At 56.2% G+C, this 25,929-nt stretch overlaps 1 protein-coding gene across 1 annotated transcript in view; it reads left to right on the top strand.

The window, feature by feature from the left end:
• PTPA (protein phosphatase 2 phosphatase activator) overlaps positions 1-24,161 on the top strand; it is a 28,255-nt gene extending 4,094 nt beyond the window's left edge. The window contains exons 3-10 of the mRNA XM_079790615.1: positions 1,531-1,617; positions 7,210-7,335; positions 9,043-9,160; positions 10,991-11,090; positions 12,042-12,166; positions 13,099-13,199; positions 18,780-18,887; positions 22,744-24,161. Of these exons, the coding sequence (XP_079646741.1) occupies positions 1,531-1,617; positions 7,210-7,335; positions 9,043-9,160; positions 10,991-11,090; positions 12,042-12,166; positions 13,099-13,199; positions 18,780-18,887; positions 22,744-22,821 (843 nt within the window). The 3' untranslated portion in view covers positions 22,822-24,161. The remainder of the gene's footprint in view (positions 1-1,530; positions 1,618-7,209; positions 7,336-9,042; positions 9,161-10,990; positions 11,091-12,041; positions 12,167-13,098; positions 13,200-18,779; positions 18,888-22,743) is intronic.
• Positions 24,162-25,929: the final 1,768 nt, after the last annotated feature.

Genomic DNA, 25,929 nt, shown 5'->3' with positions numbered 1-25,929 from the left:
CTTTCTCTCCTGATGTGCACGTGGATCGATCCCTGGTAGAAGTCTCACTCTGAGGCTCATCAGGGAAGTGCGTGGACCTCTTGTGGCCAGACAGGTGGCTCTGTGCTGTGGCCCACAGTGTTGCACCAGGCAGCAGAGAGCAGCAGCCAAGAGCATGGCCTTGGGGGCAGAGAGGTCAGGGCTGGAAGCCCAGGACTCCCGTCGTCTCTTCTGGTGACTTCGGCAAGTTGTCGAACCTGGCCAAACCTCGGTTCCCTCTACTGTAAGATGGGGCTCTTTGGAGGCTTGAATGATTTAAAACCTGTAAAGCCCCAGACCCAGTGCTAGGCATGCAGTGAGCCTTACTGAGCAGTAAATGTGATGTTTACTGCTCTGATGATGATGACGACGATGATGGTGGTGGTGGTGGTGGCATCTGTAGAGACTTTGTACACAGTCACCTTCATAAGAATGTCCTGAGTTTTAGTCACCAAGAGACTCAGACCCGCCTCGGAGCAGGGACTGTGGAGGGTGACCCTGCTCCTCGCTCCTTCCTCTCCTGGCACCCAGTGTACTTTGCAGAGGCAGCTGTGGACACTGGCCATAGTCAGGAGGAGGGCTCAGACCTGCCCTGGGCCAGGAGAGTTGCTGTGGGGGGCTCCCTGGGCCTGCACTGTCCCTCACTCCCACCTGCAGCCATCCACAGGCTGGCAAGAGGCTCCGCTGTAGGAATAGCCCCTTCTAGATACCGAGTGGTTGGTTCTCAAGACTCAGTGGGGCCGGTATCCTTCAGGCTTAGATGAGGAGGAAGGAAGAAAGCGAGGGGCAAAGGGATGAGGAGGAAACAAGACTGAACAGTCACTTGTTCCCAGGAACCGCCCCTCCAGGGGCCTGTGCCTCAGTGCTTTTTTATCCCCATGCTGGGTGCAACCTGCAGCCCCACGGGAGGGAGTGCCCAGCGGGACGCTGGGATGGGTGTGCCGAGAGCCCTGGCCATGGGCAGAAAGCACTTCTTCTCCTGGGAGCGGGCATCTACACCAGGGCAGACAGCCTGGTGGGGAACCATCTGGAAGATCAGCCGGGGAGAGGGACCCTGGTGGTTTCCTTGGGCTCCTGGTGGTGTAGTACTCAGCCACTCTGCTTTGGAGTTTGGTTGGCTGGGTCCTGCTCCACATCTAATGAGATCTCGGTCTTAGGAGACTTTGGGCAAGTCACTTCTCCTGAAGCCTTGGTTTTCTCCTCTGTAGAATGGGGTCAGTGATAGGGTCCAGCTCGTGGGTTGTTGTGTAAAGAAACTGCTGGTAGCAAGAGTGAGCACACAGCAAATTCTGGCTGGAGGCCCAGGTGTCATTGGCTTGCCCAGGTGTGGGATGGAGGGTAGGGGTGGGATTTGACATTATCTTTCTACTGCTCTTGCTACCCAGTTGGGAGCCAGGGGCAGCTTGGAGCATTTTGGTAACTGGGTGCAGCTGGGGGCTGGCTGGGATATAGGGAGAGTGGGGGTCTGACAGCCCTTTCCACATCCCACTGTCCTTCTCCCCGGTTTGGTAGGCATACGCCGACTACATCGGATTCATCCTGACCCTCAACGAAGGTGTGAAGGGGAAGAAGCTGACCTTTGAGTACAAAGTCTCTGAGGTAGGCATGGGCAGGGTGCCTGCTGTGGCAGGGCCTTCCAGAAATAGCTCCATGGAGTCACGTGTGCTCATTGCCCACAGCGGGGCCAGTGCAGAAAATCAGATCATCCAAACACATGTGCAGTTGGCATTTTTGTATCTATACTTCTAATACTTTTTAAAATCTGTGAATAGAAAATTGGGATCGAGGTAAAGATGCCATTTTATAGCCTGCATTTTTTTTTTTTAAAAAAAAGTATTTTATTGATTTTTTACAGAGAGGAAGGGAGAGGGACAGAGAGTTAGAAACACCGATGAGAGAGAAACATCGATCAGCCGCCTCCTGCACACCCCCCACTGGGGATGTGCCCGCAACCAAGACACACGCCCCTGACCAGAATCGAACCCGGGACCCTTGAGTCCGCAGGCCGACACTCTATCCACTGAGCCAAACCAGTGAGGGCTATAGCCTGCATTTTTGCTAACTGGTATCTTTATATACGTTTTCAGTCAAAAGAGATCACAAAAGAAATAACCGTGCTCGCTGAAGAGATTGCTGAGAAACGTGTATAACATTAGCCAAAACCTGGCCTCTTGCTCTCTTCCCTCTCAGACCTGACGGGGAACAGTGTGGGGAGTGTCATCTCGACCTGCCCTGTGAGCCATGCCCTCATCTGTTTAAATATCCCCTAGCTGTAGACTTTTAGGATGTTTCCCTAAACATTGCTGCTCTGAATATCCGTGCACCTGCATACGTGGGCATTATTTCCACTTCTAGGAGTGGAAATGGTGAGTTGAAGGGCACACTGCTAGGTGGGTGCTCTTTGGCTGGGTGTCAGAGGCAGGCTTGTCTGTGGAGGGAGGGCGAGAGCTGAGGGGAGGCTGATACCGTGGGAAGGTGTGGTCTTGCAAGTTGTTTGCTCTGCTGGATGCCACCTTCCAGGGCTGGGTCCCAGGCCTCCAGTGGCCTCTTGGATTCCTGTCCCAGTTGGCCCAGAACCAGCCTCTTATCTGAGACGCCAGGGCCTGAGGAGCCTCTCTCAGTGTCTTGTCTTACCCAGCTCTCTAGCTGTAGCCTGGGCCTGTTGTGTAAACCCTGGCCCTGCCCTGGCCCAGTCTCTCCACCTGTCCTGAGGCTCACATTGGCCCTGACTGGTTGCTGCGGGGCCGAGGTCCTCTTCTGTCACTTGAGGGGAGCCGGTGCTGGGGATTGCCAGTGTTCTCTTGGGAGCTGGCCCCCTCAGTGCTCCGGGACTTGAGGCACAGGTGCAGAGGATGGGAGAGAGGGCTCCTCTTTGAGCCTGTGGCAAGAGATGCTCTGCTCTGCTCAGTGGGTTGGGGAATGTGGTGGGGAAGGCTAGGTAAAGGGGAATGTTATAATTACCCCAGCAGATTCTGAGCTGCCAGATGCCTCCCAGGTCCCTTAATTGCCCCTGAGACTTTGATGGGAGCCGGCCACACCAGCCAGGTGTTGTCTTCGCACAGAGCTGTTCTTTTGGCAGAATTGCAGCGTGGTGAAGTGCTCGAGTTCTGGAGTCAGGCTGACTGGGTTTTGATAACCTCTCACTTCTAAGCTGAGTGGCCTTGTTCCATGTGACCCTCTATGTCCTAATCTGTGGAGTGGGAAGAGCCACAGAGCACTCATGGCCCCTGGGGAGGATCTGCTAAGATCCCACATGTAGGGTGGTTTTGCACAGTACTTGGCACGTACTAAATGACATTATCATTATTAGCTACTAGAGGCCCAGTGCATGATTTCGTGCACTTCTTGGGGGGGGTCCTTCAGCCTGGGCCTGCGCCCTCTCGCAGTTCAGGAGCCCCCTGCCGGCCTGGTCGCCCCATGCAGCCTGTGTTCGGTTGTCAGTTCGGTTGTGATGGCCCTGGCTTTATAGAATTAGGATTGTTAGCATTAGCTATTTTGCATTTCTAATTTCCAGTAGTGTTATTGCTTCAGTTTGGCTCTTCCTGAGCTGGGGTTCATCCCAGCACCGGGCCAGTGGGCTGCTCCCCACTCAGTGCACAGAGGTGATAGTCTCCAGAGGGCTCCCCGATTCTGCCCACAGCTGGCAGGGGCAGCAGGAGGCACAGCTCATAGCAAGTGGCCTCAGCCCACAGATGGGAGCTGTGTTCTGCAAAGAGCCGAGGTCCGAGAAGGCCTCAGGAATTGCTTGCCAATTCCAAATAAATCCCCAGAGGACTGGCTGTAAAAGACATGAGTTTATTAGGACTTACGTGTGTACCGGGGTGGCCTGTCAGTGATGTCTCTGCAACACAGGTTTTGTCAGTATGGGGTTATGTAGAGGACAGAAGACAAAGCAGCCCTGGCCAGTGCTCAGTGGTTAGAGAGTCAGCCCACCCACGGAAGGGTCTCAGGTTAGAATCCTAGTCAAGGGCATGAACCTGGTTTGCAGGTTTGATCCCCGGCCAGGGGGCATGTGCAGGAGGCAACCAATGGATGTGTGTCTTTCACATCAATATTTCTCTCTCTCTCTCTCTCTCTCTCTCTCTCTCTCTCTCTCTCTCTCTTTCTCTTTCTCTCTCTCTCTCTTCCTCCCCACTCTCTTTAAAAAGAATCAATAGAAACAAAGTCCTTGGATGAGGATTAACAAACAAACAAAAACAAAGCAAACAGGGTGATAGCAAGCTGAGCTAAAAATGCCAGCTGTTTACCATCCGGGCTCACATCCGGTAACAGCTTCTTTGGGGCCGTTCCTTTATTGAGGAGCTGGCCAGGCTCCCACGGTCCCACAGCGCACTGACAGATGGTCTTCATGATGGACGCCAGGCTGGGAGGTGCAGCTGGAACTTGGGAAGGGGCCCAGGCCCTCACGTACCACACAGCTGTCTTCTGCTTGGTTCCCTAGGTCTCCCGATGCTTCTCACTGCTGCCTCCTGCTGCAGGAAGGGCAGTTGCAGCTGGGGGAGGGCACAGTGGTCTAGGGTGGCGGCTTCCCGCTGCCTGTAGCAAAGGGGACAAGCAGGGGCGACGGGGCTTGTCTACATCCGTGTTTAGAAGGCTCTCCTTCGCTTTGAGATTATGTCTGTCCTTCTCTTTGGGGGTTAGAATTTTTAATTTTTGCAAAATAAAGATGATAGTAGATAGGAGTCTTATTTATTTTTTTATTTTTTTACTGTTTTTCTGTTTGATTTTTAAAATGAGAGCAAAATAAAAAATGTCTCCAAAATTTTACTTGTCCATGAAATCCAAAAAGAAAGCATTGGATTAGGGAGAAGGAGTGCAGCTCAATGTATTTGTGTTTTCAGGTTCAAGCCCACAGTTCTCTCTCCTATAACCTTTTCCCCCAACTAGCCAAACAGTAGAGGCAGCCTCCCACCCCCAATTAAAAAACCCGTCTGCAGATAGCGGAGCTAGGAGCCTTTTAATCATTCATTGGTCAGCCTGGCTGCTGCGGGCCTGGAGCATCTTCTTAATCCTCCTCAGTGTGCCACCAGAGACTGACATCTCTGCACGGGCTTGCTGGTGCTTCCGGCCAGGATTATTGCAGCACCCTCCTCAGTCCCCGTTGCTCCATGAAGTCAGTTGCTCTGTCCCTGTTATCAGTGTTCCTGGTGACCTGGTTCTTCACAAAGACAGGTTCTGACAGCACTTTCTGCCACATTTCAGCACAGCAGAGGTCACCAGGCCCTCTGCTGCAGCCACGTATGAAGGGAGCTTTGTGCTCTGAGGTACTTTTTCTCCTCCCAGGCCTCAAGCTAGGCAACAGGGTGTTGAAGGCCGTTGTCATGCTGCCCAATGACAGGAGGCACTGCCTGCCTGGATAGCAATGTGATTCCTGCCTCCTGGGGCTGTACAGTGGGGGCATCGGCTAGCATGTATACCATGAGCTCAGGGCCCCTCCCCACCCCCCACCTCCAAGTACATACACGGCGCTTGGGACGCGTCTCTGCATGGCAGACCTGACCAGGCCTTGCCCTCCTTATCACAACTTCTTCTGTGGGCACCACCCTGCTAGTTCCTACCAGTGCCAGGGGCTCTGGAGGCATCTATCTCCTTAGACCAGCGGTCGCCAACCGATAGTCTGTGGACCACTGGTGGTCCATGAGGTCCAAAAGGTTGGCGGCCACTGCCTTAGACTTTATGGCCAGTAGACACAGGCACGCTCCTCCTTTGGGCAGGGTCCTTCCGCCCAGGGCACCTGACTTGGAATGTCTTCTGTATCGTGTTCTCCCTGCGCCTTTCGTTGCCCCTCACTTGGCCCATTTCTGTCAGCCTCATCTGCAAGGAGCACTTTTCTCCCCGTCCTCACAGACCTGCGTCTTGGCTAGGCCGCCTCCCCTGATTTCTTCGTTGAGTAACATTTTGTGTGCTCATGTTGCCCTGGCCTGTGACACCCATTCCACTCCCCAGGCCCTGCCTTCTGTGGGAAAGGTGGCGATGAGGGACGGGATCTTGAACACCTGTGGTCCTACAGGCATTACCCACGTTTATACCTTTGACCCAGCATTTTCACGGAGGATGAGTTGCCAAGTTGTTTATCTCAGTGTTATTTGTGGGAGTGATCAATTGAAAAGAACCCAAACATTTAGTAGTGAGGGATTCGGTAAATAAATTGTAGTTCACTGGCACAGTGAAGTCTTAGTCACTTATTAGAGGCTGTTGTAAAGTCATGCTTACATGTTGATGTGGAATGAGGTTCGTGAGGAAATAGGCTACCAAGCAGCGTGTGCCCTGTGCCCGTTTAGCGTCTGTATAATCACACACCATCACCCTGTGCCAGGCACTGCACTAGGCATCCTTCACGGGTTGTTATTTAGTTCTCATGACAGCCTCGAGAGGTATTAATCAGCATGCCCATTTTAAGATGAAGAAATAGGCACAGAGAGTTAAAGTCACTGGCTCAAGGTCTTGTGGCAACTAAATGGTGTTTTTTGAATCAGTCCAGCTGCCTTAAAAATTGTCACCATGATAAGCAATAGAAAAAACGGAGAAAATGAAGAACATGTTAAAAAGTCAATAATGCTTATTTTTGGGTGTTAGGATTACTGATAATTTTTGTTTTCTTCCTTTTACATTTCTGTTTTCTGTGGTGAGGAGGTGTTATGTACTAAACAGAAGATCCCACTGATTCTATTGAAAAAGGTCAGGTCTGCCCAGCCGGCGTGGCTCAATGGTTGAGCATTGACCTATGAACCAGGAGGTCATAGTTCGATTCCTGGTCAGGGCATATGCACAGGTTGCTGGCTCGATCCCCAGTGTGTGGGGCATGCGGGAGGCAGCTGATCAATGATTCTCTCTCTCATTGATGTCTCTCTCTCTCCCTCTCCCTTCCTCTCTGAAATCAATAAAAATATATTAAAAACACAAAAAAAGGTCAGGGCTGCAGGTCGTGCTTGTCCAACAGCTCCTCGAGGCCAGCCGGAGAAGCAGCTGCCGAAGACACACTTGTCCCTCCAGCCTGGTGCTGGTCCCTTTCTGGAAAGCTCACTGTGCCCCCGGCCTCTTTCATACTCAGCATGTTGGGAAGAAAGGGGGACAGCAAGGAGGATGCCAGTTAGCACCATGTCTTGGGGTCATTGCTCAGCAACAGTTGGGACTTCCCTCTGGCTCCAGCTTGGTCATTGTGTCTTGGCTGCCTCTATTTTGCCTCCACAGGCCATTGAGAAGCTGGTCGCTCTTCTCAACACTCTGGACAGGTGGATTGATGAGACTCCTCCAATGGACCAGCCCTCTCGATTTGGGAACAAGGCCTTCAGGACCTGGTATGCCAAACTTGACCAGGTGAGGCTGCCACAGACAGGCTTGGGGGCTGGGCTGGAGGGAGCTTTCAGGCATATCAGAATCACTGGGAGTTTGTTAAAATGGCGATTCCATTTACCAAAAGTACGAATGCATGTAGCCGTCTTCTGGGAATGACCATGTGGATACACAGTTCTCTGCACAGGGCTGTTTAGTAGGCAACTGATCGAAACACCCTAGGTGTCCATCTGCAGGGGATCAGTGAAATAAACTAGTACATCCGCCCTTGGAGCACATGCAGCTGTAAGGAGGAATGAGGAGTCCCACTAGGGAACTAGGGCAGGGACTCTGCGGTCTACTGTCAGGTTGAAGAGCAGCCAGGCCTATGATGCATATTGCAAGCTGCCTTTTGGTTAGAAAGAGGCAGAAATAAAAAGTATGTTTGTATTGCCCAGTTTGCATAGGGAAACATCACTGGGAGGATACACAAAAGGCAAATAAAGCTGTTGTTTCTTTTCGGGGGCAGGGGAGAGGAGGGGGTGGGGACAAGGGTGGAGTGGGACTTCTCCATGCATCCCTTTTATCACCTGTTTATTTTTGAGTCATATGAAGGTGATACCTGTTCAAAGCAGACAAAAAAACAAAATGCAGGATTGCCACCCCGTCCTTAGAAAAGCAGTCTGCAGGTCCAGAGTGGGGCTGAGAACCCAGCTTTTCACCGGGTCTCCAGGAGATTCTCACGCCAGGTGTTCACACACTGAACGGGAGGCTCCCGGGTTCTCATTTCTCTGGCCTAGTGTTTGCACATGGAGTGAGGGGGGGGGGCGCCAAGGACCCAGCCAAATGCTCTCCTTCCCTAAGAGTAGCTCAGCTGCCTCTGGATTCTAAGATGGCACATGGGCTTGAGTTGTTGTTTTCTTAAAGATTCTTTTAGAGTTATAACTTAAAGCTGACAAATTGTAGCTGTACAGCTTAATGTATTTTTGCCCTTACTGTATTTTTACCCTTAATGTATACTTACCCTTAATGTATATTTACCCTTTCACCCACCACCCATATTAAACTATAGAACATTCCAGCACTTAAGCCAGGGCCCTTGTGCCCCTCCTAGTTGATATCTCCCCAGCTCTTTTGATTTCTATCCCATAGGTAGATTTTAACATTTTTTGAACTTCATATAAATGTCTGGCTTATTTTACTCAATGGTATGTCTGTATGATTCATCCATATTGTTGTGTATGCAGTGGATCTTTTTCATTGCTGCATAGTATTCCATTGTGTGAACATAGCACAATTTATCCATTCTACGGTTGATGGACATTTCAATTGTGGGTTGTTTTCCTGTTTTGGCTGCTGTAAAAGTGCTGCCATGAACATCCTTGCGTACATCTTTTGGTGGACACATGGCACAGACCCCCTTGCTGGGAGTGTGAAGGAAGATGACATCTGTGGGATGTTGATGAGTCACCAGATGGGAAAGTTTAATGTCTTCTTTTCAGATCCCTGCTATCTTGCCCCCAGGACCTTGTCATCTGGAGGAAGGGTCAGCAAATGAAAGGCCACCCCAGAGTAGTCTTTGTTTTGTAAGAATAAATGCTCTCCCTTCTTTTCCTTCTGTGGCCAGTCAGAGTAGGGGCCAGGCCATCTGGCAGAGCAGCCTGGGTCCTAGCCAGATGCTGCCCCTGGGCGCTTGCCTACCACGATGCTGCATAATCTGCTGCCACCACTTTGTGTCTCTTGTGTTATCAGGAAGCAGAAAATTTGGTGGCCACAGTGGTCCCCACCCATCTGGCAGCTGCTGTGCCTGAGGTGGCCGTTTACCTAAAGGAGTCAGTGGGGAACTCCACGCGCATCGACTATGGCACAGGTACCTGCCATTCCCGGCACTTACTTGGCTAAACTGTGTCCTTTCCTTGGACTGTCTCCTCTTTGCTTTCGGGTTGTCTCTGGGGACCCTTGAGCAAGCAGCCTGACGGGAGAGCTGGGGTACAGCACTGCTGATTGCAAGGAGGCTTGGTGCTATTCCTGCAGCTCTGGCTCCAACCACCAGGGGGAGCTGATGCCATATGCCCGCTGCCGTATGAGCAGAGCTGATTCCTGTTTTTGTAAAAATGGTCTCTCTGAGATCATTGTCATCACCAGAATGATTTACTGAGCACTTACTATATCTCAAGGCAATTGCTTACAGAAGCCTTGAGAAATGAGAGAGCTCAGTAGCCTCAGGCAGCATTGTGGCCACCTTCTCCCTATGCCCCTGCTCTTAGCCACATTCCCTGTGTTCTTGAGTTCTCAAGGAAATGGAGCATGTGGACACCTTAATGGGGGAGTGTTTTCCAGGCCAGGGGTTGTCTGAGAAGGATCCTTGCTTTGGTAGGCCCGCCTTTCCTTTCCCTTCCACCCCAAAGCAGGCAAATGCAAGTGCTGCTGTTCTCTTGGGCCTTCCCCTGGCCTGGCTACAGAGGTAGGCCTGCAGAAGGGCCCCCTTGGACCTGGGTCCCGGGTCCTGGGCAAGCTTTGTGTCTGCTTCCCCTGTTGCTAGGGAACAGGTGGATCAAGTTTTGAAACTTTGACTAAGACTAATAGGGAAAGACCTGGAGGGGAGCGGGGCCAGGTCAGCAGGGGTGGGGTTTTCTTCCTTTCTCAGTTGCTCACAGATGTGCAAGAGTGATGGTCACCCCTGAATGATGATGGCTTGGATTCTGGCTGGTCATGATCAGAAACTGTGCAGGTGAACGTAACAGTTCACAAGTGTTTTATCCTTGGAGGGACCTTCATTCTGGAGGAGTAGGACAGGAAGTCACTGAAATACTCTCTCTCCAACTCCCTCCAGATATGTTTTCTGCCTCTGTGAACCATGGATTCAGTCCACAGGCCGGTCAGTGTTTTCTGTCCTGCTGGCCATTCCTATTGACACGACTGGGAAAGGAAGAGGGTGCCTCTTGTCTATAATGTGATCATGCTTAGAATGTGACCTGCTTGGAAGCCTTCAGTGGCTCCCCATTGCTCTGGGGATAAAGTCTGAGCTTTTACGATGGCTGTTCAGCCTATCTGATCTCAGCCTCATCTTGTTACGCTTTCTCCCTTGCTCCCTGCTTTAGCCATCCTGGCCTTCCTAGGGTTCTTCAAACATATCACTTTTTTTTTTCTTGCCTCATGGCTTTTGCACATGCTGTTTCTTCTGACTAGAATGCTCTCTTTGCTTTCCTCACCCCCATGCCTTGCCAATTCTTATTCATCTTTCAGATTAAATATTATTTTCTTAGGGAAACCTTGAGCCCGTATGTCAGGGTCCCCCTGTGACAGTTTTCACCTTCTCCTTCCCCTTCAGAGCTAGGATCACAGAAGTGATTGTGTATTTAATGTCTGTCATAAACTGTCAAACAAGGGCAGGGACTGTCTGACATGGACAGGGACGGCCCCCATAGTAGGTGTTCAGGGATTAGTGAGTGAGCTAAATTTACAAAATAAAACATAAATGCCTGTTTCAGAAGTCCATAGCCTGGGCCTATTGGGAGGAGAATTACAGCGCTGGTGGTTCTTCAGAGGCCGCGGTCTTGCTGGGCAGGGAAGAGAACCTGTCACCTCCATGCTGACCCCCTCCTTGGAGGGCAGTTTCAGTGATTGGGACACTGGTGAGACCAAGACTGTCGCACTGTTTTTTGGAAGACTGTCAACCTCGGCTGTTTTACTCCCTCAGGACACGAAGCAGCCTTTGCTGCTTTCCTCTGCTGTCTCTGCAAGATTGGGGTGCTCCGGGTGGACGACCAAATAGCTATTGTCTTTAAGGTGTTCAATCGGTGAGTGAGACGAGGGCAACTGCCGTGGGAGGTGGAACGAGTGGTCTCTCTCCTCGTCCCTATCAGGCTGGGGCCGGGTGCTAGAGGGTTCTCTGGTCCTGTCCTAAACAGCTGGGGCTGAGATGGGCAGATGTCCAGGTCTTCTCCTTGCAGGTTCAAATCCAAGTGAAAACCAGTGAAGGAAATGCTCCCTAAGGATTGCTAACGCTTCCACGGTGTTCACCTGTGGAGGCAGGCTGAGTGCTGGACCACTGCTCAGTGACTGGGTTTGGCCAAGTGCGCTCTGTGATGGTCGCACAACGACGGAACCGCTTACTGGCACATTTCTCAGAACGTGTCCCCGTCGTTCAGCAGCACATGCTAATCCCCACAGAAACCCTAGGACGTGGCCCTGTCATTTCCATTGTGTAGATGAGGACAGGCAGAGAAGCCAGGTCTTTCCCTGCCGTCACACAGCCAGGTGAGCCCAGGCGGTCAGGCTCGGACCTGTGCCCTCACCACGCAAACCACTGCCCGGGAGTGCAGGTGTGTTCCCGTCACTAGAGCACTGACAGTGTTCGTCACGGGCCCTGCTCCAGCAATGCCGCGATGCAGGAGCTCCAAGGAGACCTGGACGCAGCCCCTGACGGCATTGGCATGCCGTGGTTAGAGAAGCTGAGGTCCTGCCTGGGTGTTCACAGTATCGGGAGTTGATGGTGCCAACTCCCTTTCCCAGGAGGGGTTTTGCCCCTTTCGTGGGCCAAAGGAAGGTTGAGTGTGGGAGAAAAAAATAAAGCGACATTACTTTGAGAGGATCAGCTGGTCATGACTGGTGCATGACTTCACTGAAATGGAGACCAGTTGTAGTCTCAGGCGGTTATTTCTGGCCTCCCTGCGTTCCCAGTGGCAGAAGGGTTGAGACTGTCCTTTTACTTTCGCTGCCTCTCCTCTCTTCCCCACCCTCCTGTGCAGGTACCTTGAGGTGATGCGGAAACTCCAGAAAACATACAGGATGGAGCCAGCAGGCAGCCAGGGAGTGTGGGGCCTGGATGACTTCCAGTTCCTGCCCTTCATCTGGGGCAGTTCACAGCTGATAGGTACTGAAGAGGGGCATGCACCCCTCCCACACACCTCCCTGCCAGCGTGCATTCTGTGTCCCTCCTGCCTTCTCCTCCTGCCCAGATAGTGACATCTGGTAAAGCACACATTAGACTGGCTATTTGGAGGCTGCTTGTGCCGACCTGCTGCACGCCCGCGTGGCAGGCTGGGGAGGCGGAGGCAGAGTTCCACCGAGATAATGGAACGTGACATGGGCTGGAGCAGCGGCCCTCGCCTGGCGCATTATGGACTGGTGTGAAACGCGCCCCAGCTCCTGGCAGCAGCTGTGGGGTTTTATGTTGAAAATCAGGGCCTCTTTGACTCGGTGACCAGTGTCATCCACTGTCATTATTGAGCCGTGTGCAAGGGGCCCCTCGGAGCTGCCACCAGGTGCTGGGTAGTGGGCCGCTCTGGTGGATCCCCACTTCCCCCTGGGTAAGCAGAAGTGGGTGAGTGTGCAGTGATAACTTTGACTTCGGCGTAGGTCGAACTGCCTGTGGATGTTAATAAATGACCATTTGTTGAGTACGTGCCCTGTGCCAGGCACTGCTCTGAGTGCTCAGGTAGATGATCTCCCCAAGCCTTCTCAGTGAGCCTGGGAACCATCAACTGACCCTGCGCAGGCACCCGCCGAGTGCTTTTCTGTGCTTGTGATGGCCAGGTGGTACTCAAGCCCTACAAGGGAGGTGCTGTTCTTATCCCCATTGCACAGATGAGGGAACTGAGTCACATGGTTAGAGAGAAACAGAGCTGGAGCTTGTCACACTGGAATATACACACGCACAAGGCCATTTATTGCTCCTGTGAGGTCCAGAGTTCAGGGCACACAGGCAGGACCGTGGCCCTGGGGTGGGTGTGGACCGTGTGGGCCAAGGTGCCGCGGTGGCATGAGCACCTGGTTCTGAACCCCGGGGCTCTTTGCTGTTCCCAGATCACCCGTATCTGGAGCCCAGGCACTTTGTCGATGAGAAGGCCGTGAATGAGAATCACAAGGACTTCATGTTCCTGGAGTGCATCCTGTTCATCACCGAGGTGAGGGCAGCGGGCGAGGGAGAAGCCCACGGCGGCCTCCAGGCTGAAAGAAGCGGAGGTGGTGGCTTTGGACAGAGGAGCCAGAACGGCTGCCCAGAGATGGCAGGGCTGGCCCCGGAGGCTGGTCGTTGGAAAGGCAGCCCCACTAGGCCTCTCTGAAAAGTCAGCTTCTGACATCCAGGCTCCCCTCCCCTAAGTTGGCCGCCTGGGGTTTCTACGTGAGATGAGAGACTGAGACTCGCTCACTAGCAGACTTAGTGACTGAAGCAGCAGGTTTGAAGGTGGGGGGTGTCAGCATTTTGCAGGCGGGGCCCAGGGGTCTGTAGAGCTCCGTGTGTGGATGTGGGCTGAAGCCACTGCAGGAGGTGGAGAGATGCCGGAGTGGACGGCAGGACAGATTTCTCTGTCAGGGCCTGAGGACGGGGCAGGTGAAGTGCCACAGGTGAAAACAGCAGGCCTGGACCCAGCCAACGCAGCAGGAGCTGTTTAACCGGGTCTCCCACAGTGCAGCCTTGGGCTGCCTCCCCAAGATCGCATTGGGAGCTTGTTAAAATGCACATCCCTTGCCTTGGCTGGTTTGCTTAATGGTTAGAATGTTGGCCCTTGGACCAAGGGGTCTCGGGTTGGATTCCCAGTCAAGAGCACATACCTTAGTTGCAGGTTCAATCCCCAGCGAGAGGCAACCAATCAGTGTGACTCGTTCTCTCTCCACCTCCCTCCCCCTCCCTTCCACTGTCTAAAAAAAAAAAATGAATGGAAAAAATATACTTCTCAGGTGAGGATTTAAAAAAAAGCACATTCCTGGGCCCCACCCCAGCTTTCGGAATCAGAGTCTTGGAGGACGAGAGCCAGAAGTGGGTATTTAAACACACTTTTCGGGTGACTGCCCGTTGCTCTCAGGGCCTCTTCCAGGAGGGCCCTCCCCCAGCTTCCAAAGGGGCCCTGGCTGCTGTCTGGAGAAGGTCTTGTCTCCGTTCTCTTTCCTGATGCCCACATGCAGGTCTACTGGCCCCGGTGTTGTCCCTGGCACACCTGTGGACCCCACCTGTGGGGGCTGCTGACTTGGCTGCCCATTCTGAGCCCCCTGAAGAGGGGGAGAAGCCTGGTTAAGCAGCTGGGGCTCCAGGCTCCTCCTGGTCAGCATTCGGCTCAGGCTTCTGCCCAACTCCAGAGGCCAGAGGGGAATGACATGTTTTTCCAAGTCAGCAAATGGACCCGGGACTGACGGCTGGGCGGCCCCACTTCCTTCTCAGAGATCTGCTGCCTTCAGCAGTGTAGCTGGCCCAAGGTCGGGAGGACTGCGGGGCAGCCTGGCTCACTGCTGCGAGAGCCAGTCCTGTGCTGCTCCCTCCAGAATGGAGTGCAAGGGTCTGCAGAGCCCGGGGGACCCCAGGAGGAGCTGGAGGAGCAGGAAGGGGGAAAGGGGTGCACATTTTATGCTGAACAGTGGCTTGGCTCACGTGGGGTAAGAGGCTAAACCAGCGGTCGCCAACCGGTCTGAAAGGTTGGCGACCGCTGGTTTAAGGAAACCTTTGGAGCAGCGCTCACCAACTGGTGGTCCACGGACCACTGGTGGTCTGTGAGGTCCGAAAGGTTGGCAACCGCTGGGCTAAACGGTTTTGGCTCCCCCTTGTGGTGGGCCAATCCCTTGGGTCCCTGTCAGTAACTAACAAGGAAGAAGGTGAGACCAAGCCTCAGGGAATATGGGAATTGACTCCAGGTTAAACTTTGTATGTTTGTTTGTTTGGATATCCTATATAATAAAGAGGTAATATGCAAATTAACCTTCACGCCCTCACAAGATGGCTGCCTACGACCAGGCCAGCAGGGGAGTTAGTGAGGGACGACCAAACGACTGAACAAGCAGGCTGCGTGGGGCAACCAGACTGGCTGTGAGGGGTGACCAGGCCAGAAGCGGGGGGCAGTTGGGGGTGACCAGGCCAGCAGGGGGGGCAGTTAGGGGCGACGAGGCTGGCAGAGGAGGGCAGTTGGGGGCGACCAGGCCAGCAGGGGGGGCAGTAAGAGGCGTCCAGGCCGGTGGGTGGGGGGCAGTTAGGGGCAATCAGGCCAGCAGCACACAGAGGCAATCAGGCTGGCAGGGGGCGGCAGTTAGGGGTGACCAGGCAGGCAGGCAGGTGAGCTATTAGGAGCCAGCAGTTCAGGATTGTGAGAGGGATATCTGACTACCGGTTTAGGACCGATCCCCAAGATTGGGCCTAAACCGGCAGTCGGACATACCCCGAGGGGTCCTGGATTGGAGAAGGTGCAGGCTGGGCTGAGAGGAACCCCCCCCCCCCCCCTGCATGAATTTTGTCCACTGGGCCTCAGAGGGACCTCTGCTAGAGAAAAATCCTACAGTGGCCACTAGGTGGTGCTAAAGGCATGTCAATCTTGGAGGTGGTTTTAACATTTAATTGGGGGAGAGGCATGAACTGGGAGGGGGACTTCTCGGAGGTTCCACACCCTCTCTGCAGAGCCTGGTTTTCACTTTGGGCCTAGGTGCTCGGGTACGGTGGTAAACATTGGGTGCTAGCAGGGGGGTGCCCAGAGCTGAGGTGACCAGCGAGGGCCCGTTTCACCCACCTGGCTTGGCTGCTGATTGCAGCATCTACACTACCCTTCCCCCTGCCACCTCAGACCAGCACTTTGTAGCCCCTGATGGATGCGTGAGCGGCCTGGCCTGGCCCTGGCACGCGGGGACCAGGCGGCCGGTGTGCAGTTGTGTGTTTGGTCTGGAAGGGCAGCGTTCCCTCTGTAGGGCTGGTGCCGTGAGGAGAAGGAACAAAACAAGAAGTAGGAAATGGAACCTGCTCTCCTCCTGCTAGTCTCTTGCGGGGCTGAGGAGCCAGCCCACGACTTGCCCTGCTAGCCCTGGCATCCCAGAAGAGGGTGGACGCCCTTGCAGAGCTGCTGTGGCCTCGGAAATGCAGCCCTGGCGCCTTTAAGAGCAGGGCAGGCAGGAAAAGAATTTCAGTTTCAATCTGGCTTCTAAATTTGGAGTTTTGGGAAGGGAGGGATCAGATTTCAGCTGGAAGGGAAGGAGCTGACAGGAAGGCGCTGTGCAGAGCCTCCCCCACCCCCGCCCCATCCCCCCTCAGTTACTGACAGAGGAACCATTTACAAAAGGCCGATTCTCTTGGGAGTGGAGAGGCAGGAACGCAGCGTCTGTGAGTAATTTCCTGCTCAATATGGCTGCTCTGACTCACACGATTCCCCTGGGGTCACTGCGGGACTGCAGCCTGCTTGCTTGTTCTCGCTCTTTCTCCTCTCCCTTTGTGGCTAGAAGGAGCTGATTTTTTTTGTCTTCTTGCCCCCATTCCTTTCCCCCTCATCTGTTTTCCTTTCCCAGAGTTACAAAGTCCTTTTGAAGGACTCGGGGAGACCTGGGGACATTGAAGGCCTGGGGTGGGAGTGGGGCAGCTCCTCCAGAGAAATGCAGCTCTGGCTTTTTCCTGGGTGGAGTCAGGGCCACTGGGGCTCTGGAGCTCGGGCCTCCCCGCTCTGCAGCAGGCCAGAGACCTTTGGGGGCCCCTCTCCCAAGCCCTTAGTGGTGAGGCTGGCCCAGGAAGCGGAGCCTCTGGCTTCCCAGCGTCCATCCGCCTGCCTTGGCCTGAGCGCCCTTGCTGAGCAGGCCCCTGGAGCTGCTGTGGACAAAACCAGCAGGGTAGCTGCAGGGTCCTCCTGGGAGGTGTGCTCATGGCACCCTGACCAGAGTGAAATGGGCCCCACTCTCCTGTGATCCCTGAGCGCAGGTCCTGGAAGTGTGAGAGAGAGGGCTGGAGCCCAGCCCGGGTCCCCAGGGGCAGAGAGCCTGCAGAGGGGGCGGGGCCAAGGAGAGGGTGGAGGTTGGGGTGGAGCCTGCTTGAGTGGGACCGTTGGAACAAAGATCCGTGAAGGCCAGGCTCCTGCAGGCTGGGGCTCCTGGCTCCCCTCCTTAGATAGAGGAGGGGGAAGATTCTGGGTGCAGGGACTGGCCCAGGAGAAGCCCTGTGGGCACCAGGGTGGATTTTGTCTCTGTCTAGTGCCTTGGGCTGCGGCCTCACTGCTGGAGGAAGGAGCCTGTTGTCCTGAATTTGGGGGTTGAGATAGGCTTTTGGGGGACTTGGGTCAGGAGAGGGATTAGACAGGGGCAGGATAGCAGTTTGTAAGAGTTGCCCTTACTAAAGAAGTGGAGAGGCCTGGGCGGCCACCTGGCAGAGACCACAGCCAGAGGGCAGGGGTGGGGTGGTGGTGTGCTCTTGGGTCTTCATTCTGTGCTGCCCACTATGCATAGAGAGCTTTGGACCCCTCCTTTCTCCCTAGAATAGCTCTCCTCAGCCCCACCTCCACACACAGCTCTTCTGGAATCTTCCACACTCTTGGGGTCCAAGTCTGTGCTTCCTTGCCAGCTTAGCCTCTTTGCTTTTTAAACTCTTTCTTCTGAAGCCTGGGGCTCAGGGTTCTGAACCCTGTTCCCCCAGCATCGGTGCTGCTCATCGGCCAAGGAGGGGGTGGTGCTGAGGGACTGTGCACTGCTTGCTTGTTAAATACCAGTGTGCTGGCCGCGTGCTGTCTGAGGGGCACACGCAAGCACACAGACGGCCCAGCCTCAGTGCTGTGGTTTCTGATGTCACGAGAACTCCATGACAGTTGTGCTGGATGCAGAATTCCTTCCTCCCCGAGGCCAGGCTGTGGCCGAGGAGGGACTAGGCATGGAGCTGTCCTTGCTCCTGCCTGGCCCTGCTCGTGTGGTTGCCTCCTTTCCTACCTCCTGGCCAGTCAGCCGGTGTTCTAAACAGACCTTCCTCCTGAATCCGCAGCAGGTGCCCTCAGTCCACCTCCGCAGTCGATGCCTGGGTTTGGTCTTGGTCTTACCCAGCTTGCCATCCTCCAAACCGACCCCTCCCTCGGCTCTTCTAGCTCTGCCAGTGGCAGGCGCAGGCCCGGTGCCCAGTGCAGAGCCCACCCTGTGTGGGGGGCTGGGCGGGGGAAGCTGGGGTCCAGGCTGCTCTGCTGTTTATCTAAGTGGGAGTGGGTCCCCGTGCTGTCAGAGGCACTCCGTGGCCCTGGGGAGCTGGTGGGAGATGTCCCGGGGGTTTGGGTGGAGATTGGTTTTTCTGAGGCGCTGGGGTTGGTGGGTGGTGGGGATCGGACCCCTCCCTTTGGCTGCAGAAGGAAGAGGTTGAGTAGGGGTTGTTTTCCCAGTGGGTCTTGCAGACCAAGAGGGACCCTGTCTGTGTCAGTTAGTGTGCCTGTATGTGTGTGTGCCCCACAGGCAGTTGCTGTGGCCTGGTGCCCATGTGTGCGTGTGTGAGTGTGAGTGCATGCATCTGTGTGTATGTGTGTGTGCATCTGTGTGTGTATGTGTGTGAGTGCATGCATCTGTGTGTGTGTGTGTGTGCATCTGTGTGTGTATGTGTGTGAGTGCATGCATCTGTGTGTGTGTGTGTGCATCTGTGTGTGTATGTGTGTGAGTGCATGCATCTGTGTGTGTGTGTGTGTGCATCTGTGTGTATGTGTATGCACGCTTGCCCTTGCCCTAGGGGAGCAGGGCCTGGGCTCCCAGGTGGCCCACCTTTCCAGCTGTGGACTCTCTTCCAGATGAAGACGGGCCCCTTCGCCGAGCACTCCAACCAGCTGTGGAACATCAGTGCGGTCCCCACCTGGTCCAAAGTGAACCAGGGTCTCATCCGCATGTACAAGGCCGAGGTGAGTGGGGCTGGCTGATGCCCTTGATCCTGGGGCTGCTGTTCCCCACCCCCGCTCCACTGTTGTGCTCTGAATTTTGGGCCAGCCCTTCGGACACTTGAGGCTTCAGAACCTCCATCTTGGGATGGGCTTTCAAAGCATGACTGGACTGAGGCCCAGCTCTGTAGTGAGTGAGGCAAGGCCCTGCTGCTGGGGCGGGGGGGGAGGGGGTGGAGGGGAAAATCTCCATTCCCGCTTGTCAGGTGGCCAGAGGCCCCTCATAGCTGTCACCCATGGGGACACAAAAATGAAGACATGCTTGGGAAAAGGTATCCTTTGGAGGTACGTGCCCTGACCGGGAATCGAGCCGTGACCTCCTGGTTCATAGGTCAACGCTCAACCACTGAGCCCTGCTGGCGGCAGGAGCTGGCCTTTTTAATGACCACCTGAGGTGGTCCTCCCCCACCCCCAGTCAGTTTCCAGAGCTCCCCCCACGGGGGGGGGGCAGTTGCTGGGCTTCTGAGGGTGTCCCCTGCCTTCTTTGCTTGTCCTCCTTGACACCCTTCTCCCAGCCAAGGAGGTGGCCTTTTTCTCTTGCAAGTAGGGAGGAGCCATTTTATTTCCACCCTGTCCTTTCCACCAGCTCCTTCCACATCGTGGGCAGACCAGTCTGAGCTGCTTGACCTTGGCCTGGGAAGGGCCTGGATGTGAAGCCCCTCCCTAGAGCAATTGGTCCCCAAAGTCCCCTCCTTTCGCCTCAGACTGGGGTCTGAGGTATTGTCTGTGGTGCCATCCCTTGACCCTTGGCCATCCGTCTGCCTCCCGCGGAGGGAGGGTCTGTCTGGACCCACTGCACTGCCCCCAGGGCACTCAGAGCCCGTCCCAGGCAGGGAGCGGGGGAAGCGGGTCAGCGGGGGTAGAGTTTGGTAGCACAGAGGCTTCCATTTGGCCTGGCTCCCTCTGCATGGCCCTGAAGGGGTTAACGGCACTGGAACTGACCGGGGCTGGCCCTCTCTTTCCTTCCCGCCCCTCCCCCTCCAGTCCTTTTCCTCTGGACTTCACATCCTGTGTTTAGGTTCCAGCCCACATACCTCTCTAATCTGAGAGGAGGTTGGCCGGGCTGCACAGGCTCCTTCCGGGCAGCCGCCAGCCCTCTCTGCCTCTGCCCGGAGAGCACCGCCCTCGGGGTACTGCTGTTTCTGACTGCCCCCCCGCCCCAGTCTCACCGTGGGGGCTGATGGGGAACTCTGTCCCCCTGTTGAGCCCACTCCACTGCTGGGGGCTGTGTGCCGTATGGGAGGGGCGAAGGGCCCTTCGCACCCCACCCCCCCACTCCTGGGCCCGGCCTGTCACAGGCAGGACTCTGGTGCCTTTCCTGTTTGGGTTCTTAAAGTGCCGTCTGTCCTGCAGGCTCATAGTGGAGTAACTGAACTTACCTTGACCTGGGCCCTAAGGGCAGAACAGGAGACCCTGCCACCCTTCTGCTCCTGCCCTTCCAGTGAGCTCTGGGTGACAGGAGGAGGGAGGAGCAAATTCAGATCCAAGGCGAAGTGCTGTGAGGACAAGCAGTCTGTGCGGCAGTGTTTCTGTGGATGTTGAACAAGGAGGACAGGGACCCACACTACCTGCCGCCCAGGACCAGAGGGAGGGGGCATGAGCAGAGAACACGGGAATCCCAGCTCTGGGTGCACGCAGGCGCCGTGCGAGCCGGCAGCCTTGCCAGGCACAGGGTGGCGGCCGGACTTGTTTGTGGGACCTCAGCGACCTCAGGACACAGGTCTCTGTGGTGTGCACCGTAGCAGTGGCCCTCGGTCTTTGGTCCCTGGGGGTCTGTGGGATCCCTGCGCCCTGCCTGCCCAGAGAGCCGAGGGAAGCATTGCTTTTCCAGACCAGTTCTCGGTCTGCGGGGAAGCCCCGCGCCGTCACAGGCCCCGCGCTGGGCGGCGTCGGGGTTTGGAAGCGGCTGCCTGCATCTCCACGCTGCCGGCCCGGCCTTCCTGAACTGAGAGCCCAGTGCTTCCAGGGCCCTGTGGGGGCCGACCCGTCCCTCCTGTGCCGGCTCTTCCCTCAGAGGGGCCTGGCCAGGGCCCAGGGAGCCTCTTCTCCCTCCTGAGTCACCGGGCCCAGAAGGGCCTGCTGGCCTGCTGGCCTGCGCCTCCAGCGGGGACAGGCTGAGGTGTGCTCCGCCCGGCACATCGGTGTGGCCTGGGCAGGTTAGCTGGGAGACAGGCCCGGCCAGGGGAGCCCTTTCACTGTCCCTGGAGCAGGGGCTCTTTGCCTCAAGCAGCCTCTCGCCTTAGCCCAGCCCCCCCCTTTCCTGGGGCCTGAGGAAGCCTGTCCAGGGTCCCTGAGGGTAGAGCGGAGAGCACTCTGCTCCACCCCCTCCCCACGCCGCCTGCCTTTGCTGCGAGAAGCAGGTTGACCTTTGACCCTTTTTCAAATTCCAGGGCCTTGCTCCCCCCTTTTACAAACTCCCACCACTTCCTCCATGACATAAGCACAATGGCAGCTGACTTTGCCTCTGGCCTAGATCTGCTGCTGCTCCTCCCCCCAGGGACCACCCCCAGCTGCTGCTCCCCACTTTCTCTGCCCCAGGCCCTGGAGCCTGGATGTAGCCTGGAGTTCTGCTCCCGCTCTGAGCTCGGTTGCCTGTCCTTCCACTGCACAGAGATTTCCCTTTCCTGCTGCCTCCTGGCCTCCCTCCGGGGCTGGGGACCACCCCCACCCGGACCCGCCGCTGCTGAGGCCTCGTCTCTGCCGCTGGTGGTTGAGGTGAGGGACCGGGCCGGTCATGGCAAGCCTTTGTCCCTCTAAGCCAGTTGGAAGTGGCAACCACAGCCACAGAAGGCAGCTCACCCCCTCTGAGGCCACCCCAGCCAGGAAGTGCCCAACACATTCTGGTTGTTTCTGTGAGAGGAGGCAGAGCCTCAGACCCTGGAGCTGCTGCCTGTGAGAACCAGCTTGTGACCAGGGCCTGTGTGCGGGGAGGCTGGGAGCTGGGGCCCTGGGCCCCTCCCCTTCCTGGCCCTGTGGTTCTGAAGCATCGCCGTCCCCAGCCAGAGGCAGAGGGTGCCGGCCGGGGGCTGCCTGCGGACCAGGCCAGCTTGTGGGGAGCTTGTTCGTGCGCTCTCCGTCTCCTCTCCTCTGCCAGAGCTCGGGCCGAGGCCCTGCTGGGCTGGGTTTGGGGAGTGGGGCCATCCCCTTGCCCATGCCCTTGTTCTCTGCCCCACACAGGGCTCCTGGGAATTGCCCTGGAGGGGGGACTGTCAGCTGGTTCTTATTGTCTCTCTCTGAAGTGCCAAGTTGCCTTTTTCAGTCCAGAGAACTGAAAATTAGAGAAAATGGGCCTTGGACCGTTCTCAGGCCTGGGTTCCAGGGGCCCCACACCTTTTGTCCCAGGCTGGGACCTGGGCTAAGGGGTCCCCTAAAGAGCTGGACGGAGGGTTCTTTTTGCCTCTGGTGCCACCTCCCCCTCTGGGGCCAAGGGATGTCCCTGGGCTGCCTCTCTTCTTGGCTTTTGCTTTGGGGGTTGGGCTGCCTTCTCTCTCTCTCTCTCTCTCTCTCTCTCTCTCTCTCTCTCTCTCTCTCTCCCCCCCCTCCCCTACCCTCCCTCTCCCACTCAATCCCATTCTCATTTGGCGGGTCTGGGTCTGATAGTCGGAGTGGGTGGGTCTTGGGTGAGAGGAGGGTGGTCAGGAACAGGTAGGAAGCCTGGCCTTCCCCAAAGGCCAGCGGCTGCTCTGAGGCCGGGCCACCTCCTGGGCCCCGGATGGGCACCTTTTGAACTGACTGGTTTGAGCCTCTGGAGTTGCCTGGGTCGCTCGGAGGCCTGAGCCGTGTAACCCTCACCTCTCTGCTCTCCCCTCCTTCCTCACAGTGCCTGGAGAAGTTCCCCGTGATCCAGCACTTCAAGTTCGGGAGCCTGCTGCCCATCCACCCCGTCTCCCTGTGCTAGGAGGCTGAGCAGCCAGAGCCGCCGCCGCCGCCGCAGTTCCTGTGTCTGCCCTTCCCGACCCCAGCTATGGTCCCCTCCCGCCCCCTCCCTCTGTTCTTTCTGTTTGGTGAGAGGCTCTTTACTGGGGTGGTAGTGGGTGCGGGGTCGAGGAAGGCTCAGGGCATAAGGCTGAAATACCCAAGTTGGGACAAGTGACCAAAGCGTGGCCAGTTTCCTGACTTCCGCCATGGTGGATGGTCCCTGGGCCCTGCTCCACCCTAGCCTGCCTCTCCCCGCTCTGCCCGTCCTGTTTTGAGATCCAGGCTGTCGGTGCCCCTGCGGGAGGGAGGCATTTTGCTAATTTTGTTGCTCTCGGGGTTGGAGCAGTTGCTCCCCACAGGTGGGCCCGTTTCCCAAGCGGAGTTTGGTGGTGGGTGTGTGCGGGCTGGAGGCGGCGGCTGGCGGCAGCCTGGGCTGGAGGGGCAGGGAGAGGCATTGGCTGTTCTTGCCAGTAACCCTTCAGCTCCTCCTCACGGCTGCGCTGGGCCTTCGAGTACCTGTGTTCAGTGCCTCTTCCTGGCGTTTCTGTTCTCTGGCCTTGGCTGTGCTGGGTCTTCTCCCCGAGAGTAGCCTCTGGCAGCTGCCCTTTGGTGGGCTGGGCTCCGGGTGAGGCCTCCTCTCAGCTTTCTCTGGCGGGGGCGGGGGGCGGGGGGTGGCGGCAGAGACTGAGGAGGGGCGTTGGGGAGAACCTAGGTTCCTCTCCGTCCATTCTTACGACCACTTCTGTTCCTTCTCACCGCGGCTTGCTTTTCCAGGGCCCTTGGCCTTGCTTCCCCGCCCCTATGGATGGTGGGTGAGTGGGCTGCAGGAGGCTCAGAAAGCCTGCTCCCTGTCCTCCCACCTCCCTGGACTCACTGCTCAGGATGAGGGCGTGATGGCCCCCCAAGCCCAGGCTTTGGCTCTGAGGATGGGCAGGCCCACCCGAAGGGTGAGGGGGTACCAGTAGCAGCATGTCCATTCCGGAGTGTTCTAGGGCTGCTCCTGGGGCGACTCTGGCAGACCCCCCCTGCCCAAGCCCGGGCTGCCCTTCCGCATTCGCCACGCCTCCTGTCGGCCACACGCCCTTTGGGAGCGGGGAGCACACAGAAGCACAACCCAGGGTTGACCTGGGAGCTGGGTCAGTGGCCTGGCAGAGGCTGGGACAGGAGTCACTAGAGTCACAGAAATACTTTCCCAGGAGAGGCCCCATCAGTGTCCGCCTCCCTCCCAGGTCAGACACCGCCTTCCTGTGTCCCCCAGGCCCCCTCAGCCCCTTGGCGCCTTCATAGCTGTTCGGATTAAAGCCTCTGTTTTGCACCTGTCATCTGTGTCTTTTTTAAAAAATAATGTTTTTATTGATTTTAGAGAGAGAGAGAGAGAGACATTAGTCGGCTGCCTCACCAGAACTCAGATCCAGCCCACAAACCTGGGCATGTGTCATGACCTGGAATTGAACCAGCAACCTTTCGATGCCTGGATGACACTCAACCTATGGAGCCACAGTAACCAGAGCCACCTGTGTCTTTTCATGTCACGTGTTTGTTCCATCTTCACAGGACTATTGTCCCCCCCCAACAAGTCCCCTCCCCTTGGGCCGTGGAGTCGAGGGCTCGAGCTGTTGCACTGGGGTGGGGGTGAGACTTTCCTGGGCAGTGGGGAGGTGCCGCGCTGGACATGTTATGGTCGCCCACACAGGCATGGGAGCGGAGACCTGGGTTCAAATCCTGATTGCACCCCCAGCTTTAAGGTCTTGGGTAAATGACTGAATCTCTCCGAGTCGCAGCTTCCTCATCTGTAAAACGGGGACGATCCCAGGGCAGCTGCCGGGATGAATGAGCGATGTGAAGTCCTCAGCCCAGGGCCTGGCACATAAATGCCCAGTGCTCACTGTGGCTCGTCTTGGAGAAGCAGCCCCTCGGGGCTCCTGGGTCAGCCCCAAACGCCTGGGAGCCCTGGGACTGGACTTGGCTGTGAGATGGGCCCCTGCAGTTTTTGAGGGGGTGCCCTCTATTCTTCCTCTGCGCTCATCGTGGTGGAGCTGGGGGCCGGCTGCTGTGCCTGAGACTTCTTGGACACTTCCTTCAACATTCCTGCCCTGGCTTCTGTCCTCAGCGAGTCTTCTCAGAAGACAAGAGCCGGAGTCTCTTCTCCTGGCCTTAGAGGTCTCGCACGGAGCCCGGGAGAGCCACTGTCCTGGAGCCAGCTCTGGAGTCAGGCCCGCCACTCTGTAGCGAGGAGACCCTGATCTGAAATGGGCAGAGATATTTAGAGCACAGATTGTGAGATTCACTCATTTTACTCAGGGCTGCATATTCCTCATTCTAGTGTGGATGGCAGCAGCAGACCCCACATTCCAGACTGCTAGGAGTGGTGTGTATTATCCTATCTAATAAAGAGGGAATATGCAAATTGACCATCATACCATCACAAAGATGGCGGCGCCCACAGTGGAGGCTGAGTTCCCTTAATGAGCCTTAATGAGCAATCAGCAGGGACCTGAGGCTGTGCGCCCCCTGCCCAGCAGGGCTTGAAGGGAAACCTCAGGCTGTGCCCCCCGCCCAGCGGGGCTTGATGAGGGACTTCAAGGCATGCCCCCCTTGCCCCGGTGCTGGGCTGGGGGACCTCAGACCCCGCACCCCCCGTCCGGTGGGGCTTGATGGGGGAACTCAAAGTGCGCCCTCTGTGCCCGCCCTGGCGCCAGGCCGGGGGACCTGAGGGTGCACTGGGGGACCTGAGGCTGTGTCCCCCACCCGGTATGCACTGGGATCTTGCCCAATGGGAGTGGGGCAGGCTGGGTCTGGGTCTTGTGCAATTTTGAGGCGCTGCGGGTGGGCGGGGACTTGACTCTGCATCCCGCAGCGTGCCCCAGACTCTGACAGGAGGAAGATTTTCATATACATTTTACTAATCTTCTTTCATCTCTGACACTTATAGAGAAAGGGCAAATAGCAATATTAAAATATTTCCTCTAATTGATTCCCTTTTAATGTGCACGAATTTCGTGCACCGGGCCACTAGTGAAGGAATAACAGCAGTTAGGGCGGCGAGGGGATTACCCGAGCTATAGAAGTTGGGAAAGGCACCTTAGAG

Source organism: Cnephaeus nilssonii, assembly GCF_951640355.1.
Source record: "Cnephaeus nilssonii genome assembly, chromosome: 14".
Classification (NCBI taxonomy): Eukaryota; Metazoa; Chordata; class Mammalia; order Chiroptera; family Vespertilionidae; genus Cnephaeus; species Cnephaeus nilssonii.
This window is presented reverse-complemented; position numbering and strand designations above follow the sequence as displayed.